Here is a 4,918-nt window from a genome sequence, read left to right on the forward strand (position 1 = left end):
TGTTTCTTTGAAACCATCCTTTTACTCTCCGCCTCTTTATGACTTTCTGTTTTCAGTGTCTCCTGTGGATGTAGTTGGGCTTTTTTCTCTAGCCTGCCTGTCTCGACCATCGGATAGCGTGTTCAGTTCTCTGCAAATGGGCCGCAGGCACGTGCAGCTCTGTCATGTTCATAAACTTCTGTTTCAATCTCAGGCAGAACTCAAAAGCTTGATGGACAATGCCTCTTCTTCCTTCGACTTTGCTCAGGAACTCATCAGGCACAACCTGGTGAGTCACGGGCCCCTGTCCACAGCCCCTTCTGCCTTGGCCCCTGTGCGTCTCCATAGTAGCATGAGGAAGGGAAAATCAGGCTCTAATCCAGGTACACACACACACACACACACACACACCACGGTGCAGGAGAGAAATGGGGTTCAGGATGCAATCCCTTTCCTTGAGGAAATGCTTACTGGGAAGCTAGTAGTACACCCAAGAAATGTTGACAAAGAAGCACAAGGCACTGTGGAACCCAGTATTCGTTTTGGTGGGGACAGACAAAGGAACCAAGCCTCGTGGGTTAGAGTAAATGAGAGAAATGTACGAGCTGGTCTTTGACTCATTCTAAGTGAGGACATTCGTTAGGATGAAGAGGAAGCTATGAATTGCAGGTGAGCAGGTTTCTCTTACTGGAACAGGAAGTTTGTAATGGTGAGGAGTGGACAGTAAAGTTGGATGGGGTTCAGAGGTGGTGTGAATTGGGTCATAAAGGCCATTGATAAAAACATCAAAGCTCGGGTTCCGTTCCATTCTATTGTCCTTGCCTTGTAGTGCTAGAGAACAGCTACTTTCAACTCAAAGCCTGAGACACAGGCTGATTCCTGGTCTGACACCTCTTGGGTCTTTTTCCCTTTCTTTGATGCTCCAGTTCTTCCAGTACCCCTGCCATGGCAGACTCTCCCACCCTTTTCTCTCCACCATCTACCCCGTCACTAAATCCTAGCGTCCTTTCTCGGCAACGTGTTGGAGTTACTTCATTTCTTCTTGAATCACAGATTACTATGGTCAGTTGGCTCTCATGATGGGTTCCTGCCTGCAGCCTTCTCACTTCCAATCGACTTTCTAAACTAAGCCCGATTCCTCCTGATGAAGAATAGTGAGTTAGACGTGGTAGTCTAGAATGGAAGCTTAGGCAGGGATCAAGTCTGGAGAGTAGATTTAGGAGTTATCCTAGAGTTGACTTCTAACACTGTATATGAAGTCCTAACACTGAATATGAAGAAAGCATTAAAAACAGAAAAGTATGATTCCAAGAGAACATCAGTGGGTAAGGCATGGGAGGAAGACGAATCTTAGATGACAGCACGAAAGGACTGGCCAGAAAGAGCACAGGGTGACACGGCGTCCTGTAAAAGAGTGTCCCTCAGCCCTGACCACCAGCATCGTCACCAAGGCCTCTGGAGATAACGGTGCTGCCTCTACCCACAGAGTCTTATTCTTGGTAGGCTGGGATCCAGCTCTCAGTATTTCTTACTGACTTCCTGGTTGGGTATAATATGCAGCCAGAGTAAAGCACCATGTGAACATGTGACAGGAAGAAACATCTCCAAGAGTAAATAGGGATTATCGTTGGATGCAAGAGTGAAGGGAGAATGTGTATGCCTTTGTTCTTCAGTCCTGCTGTAACAGAAATACAACCAGTGGACAGCATTAACAAACAAATGTATTTTCTCACAGTTCTGGAGGCTGGAAGTCCAAGTTCAGGGCACCAGCTGTTCTCTCTTTCTTTATTGGTTGGCTCCTTGGTGGTCTTCAGGGCCATGGTGTCTATTATCTTCCCATCTCTACTTCCTGATGAAGATCATAGACCACAGTTTTCGGTATGGGTTGCACCTCAATGTAAAGAAAACAAAAATCCTCACCACTGGACCAATAAATATCATGATAAATGGAGAAAAGATTGAAATTGTCAAAGACTTCATTTTGCTCGGATCAACCATCAACACTCATGGAAGCAGCAGTCAAGAAATCAAATGACGTATTGCATTAGGCAAATCTGTTATACAAGACCTCTTTAAAGTGTTCAAGAGCAAAGGTATCAGTTTGAGGACTAAAGTACGCCTGACCAAAGCCATGGTATTTTCAGTAACCTCACATGCATGTGAACATTGGACAGTGAATAAGGAAGACCATAGAAGAATTGATGCACTTGGGTTATGTTGTTGGAAAAGACCCTAAAGACCAAAGATATCATGGACTGCCAGAAGAACAAACAGTCTGTGTTGGAAGAAGTACAACCAAAATGCTCCTCAGAAGCCAAGATGGCCAGACTTTGTCTCTCAAACTTTGTACATGTTATCAGGAGGGACCAGTGTCTGGAGCAGGACATCATGTTGGATAAAGTAGAGGGTCAGTGAAAAAGAGGGAGACCCCCAAAGAGATTAACTGGCCCAGTAGTAACAACAGTGAGCTCAGGTGTAGCAGTGATTGTGAAGACGTCACAGGAGTGGGTGGTGTTTTGTTCGTGTTTTGTCCGTGGGGTCACTAAGGGTCAGAATTGACTCAATAGCATCTAACAACTGCTTCCTTCAGTTGCTCCTTCAGTTGCTCGTTTTCTATCTTGTAAGAGATGCCCCCTGCAGGAATTGTGCCTCATGATCATAACAAAGACAACCCCAAATGGGGTTAGAAGTTACACTTTATAGTTTGGGGGGACACAATTCATAATTGAACACTTTCATTTTTCCTTTTTAATACTGTAGTTTAGTCCTCCCCCCCCCCATTCACATATTACTTTTTTTTTCATTTTAGTATAGGTATCTGTTCTTAAGCTTTTACAATAATGGTCTTTTGCAATATTTCTCCTTTTGTGACTGACTAATTTCACTCAGCATAAAGTCTTCAAGGGTCATCCATGTTATACGGTGGCTTGCAGCTTCCTTGTTAATCTTCAAGGTAACATAGTATTCCATTGTGTTTATGTTCCAAAGTTTGTTTATCCATTCTTCCATTGATGGGCACTTAGGCTGTCTCCATCTTTTTACTATTGTGAATTATTCTTGTTCAGACCCATAGCTACCCTGTATAGGGTTTCCAAGGAGCAGTTGGTGAGCTTGAACCACTGAACTTGCATAGTGCTACTATAAACACTGGTGTACATATATCTATTCGCTTTTGCTTTATCACATATTACTTTTATAATACAAAAAAAAAAAAAACCAACAACTGGAAAAATACTGAGAATAGTACAACTCTTGTTAGAGCATTGACTTACAAGTTAATTCGGGGTCAGAGTCACAGCACACCATGTCACTTTGGGCAAGTCATGAGACATGCTGAGCCCATGTTCTCGTGTCTGGAACCCAGGGAAGAACAGCAACTGGACGTCTCTGGAAGGGTTAATAAGGTCATGTGTTCTCACTGTCATCGTCTGACCTCAATGTCAAAGACACATCATGGAGCAAGAGAACTGAAGAAGCCCCAAGAATTGTGTGACTTCTGAGAGAAAGTCTGCTGGTGTGCTAAGAAGCGAAGCCTGTTTTCTAGGAGTTGGGGAGTGAAAGGAGCAGTCAGCCACATACTTCTGACTATGAACCCGATACAACTAACCTTTAATTAGAAAAAACAGGCACTCTGAAGAGGTAACAGTTGGACCAAGTGGAAGATTTCCCAGACAGTCAACACCCTTGTGTACGTTCCGAGCTCATGAGAACCTGGTGCAGATGAATGAAGGTCTAGAGGACAGACGAGGGACTGCATCTTGGCAGAAGGACACATCTCTGACAAAGAAGAGATGGCCAAGCTGGTGTTTGAGGTAGAAGACATGATGTCGTTCATGACCAAGGCCTTGATCTGTTGTTATAGTTGTTAAGTGTTGTCGAGTTGGTTCTGCCCAAAAGTGACCCTGTATAGGGTTTCTGAGGAGTGGCTGGTGAGCTTGAACTGCCGACTTTGCGGTTCAAATGAACTACAGCGCCACCCCTGGACTCCAAGGCCTTGATGTTCATAATTCATCTGTGAATTGCTGGGAGGCTCTCATAGAGGCAGCGTTTTGTCTGTTAGCATCATCATCACCTGGTGATATATGTGTGCTGTTAGAGGGTCTCCCGCACTTGCTGGCAGGAGAATTTACTGAGTTCATTATTCGCAGCCAGACCTACTGCGTTAACTCCTAGAAACCCCAGCAGGAAGGCATTAGTACTGCCTTTTAGAGATGAGCGGGCAGGCGCTGGAAGGTTGGAGGAATTGCATCAGGGAGTTGTTAAGGTAGGACATTTGTCTAGGAACGGTTGCATCGGTAAGCCCGAGGTTTCAGGAGAAAGGGAAACGTCTGTAGTCACAGCTATGCTTCCCCCCGCCACTGAGGCAGTGACTGAGTCTCAGTGAGGGCAAGGCTGTGGACATACAGAGTTTCCACAGATACATTCCTTAAAGTAGGCTGGTCACACATCTGGGGGCTGGGAGGATACACGGTCAAGAATAAGGTGCCTGTGCATGGAGCCTCGTGGTGGTCGGTGTCACCAATACACAGATAAAGGCGTGATAAAATGTAGAGGTAAGCATTAGGAATAACAATAAAGACATTTAAAGACTCAGAGAATCCAAGTGGTGACGCTTTAGATCAGGTGAAAAGAAATACTGAGCTGTTTCCATGAAAGATGGGGGGGGCGGCAAGAAGCATAGAAATTGAGCAGACTGTGGAAGATGCTCAGTATGATTCCAATTCCCGGCAGGAGGGGGCGGCTGTGGTGGGATAGCGTGCATCCAGTTACTGTGGCAGCTCTGTGAGCATTTCCCACCAATAGGAACAAACGTTCGTGTTACTGTCATCACGTGACCCTCTGTGTGTGTGTGTGTGTGTGTGTGTGTGTGTTACTGTTAACACGCAGCCCCTCTAGTGTGTGTGTTTGTATGTTACTGTAATCACAGTCCTGTCATCCC

General features: G+C 45.1%; 1 protein-coding gene across 1 annotated transcript in view; it reads left to right on the plus strand.

Moving 5' to 3' along the window:
* TTC26 (tetratricopeptide repeat domain 26) overlaps nucleotides 1–4,918 on the plus strand; it is a 45,290-nt gene that overhangs the window by 19,901 nt on the left and 20,471 nt on the right. The window contains exon 7 of the mRNA XM_006861166.1: nucleotides 194–268. Within this exon, the coding sequence (XP_006861228.1) occupies nucleotides 194–268 (75 nt within the window). The remainder of the gene's footprint in view (nucleotides 1–193; nucleotides 269–4,918) is intronic.

This window comes from Chrysochloris asiatica, unplaced genomic scaffold (assembly GCF_000296735.1).
Source record: "Chrysochloris asiatica unplaced genomic scaffold, ChrAsi1.0 scaffold00041, whole genome shotgun sequence".
Lineage (NCBI taxonomy): Eukaryota > Metazoa > Chordata > Mammalia > Afrosoricida > Chrysochloridae > Chrysochloris > Chrysochloris asiatica.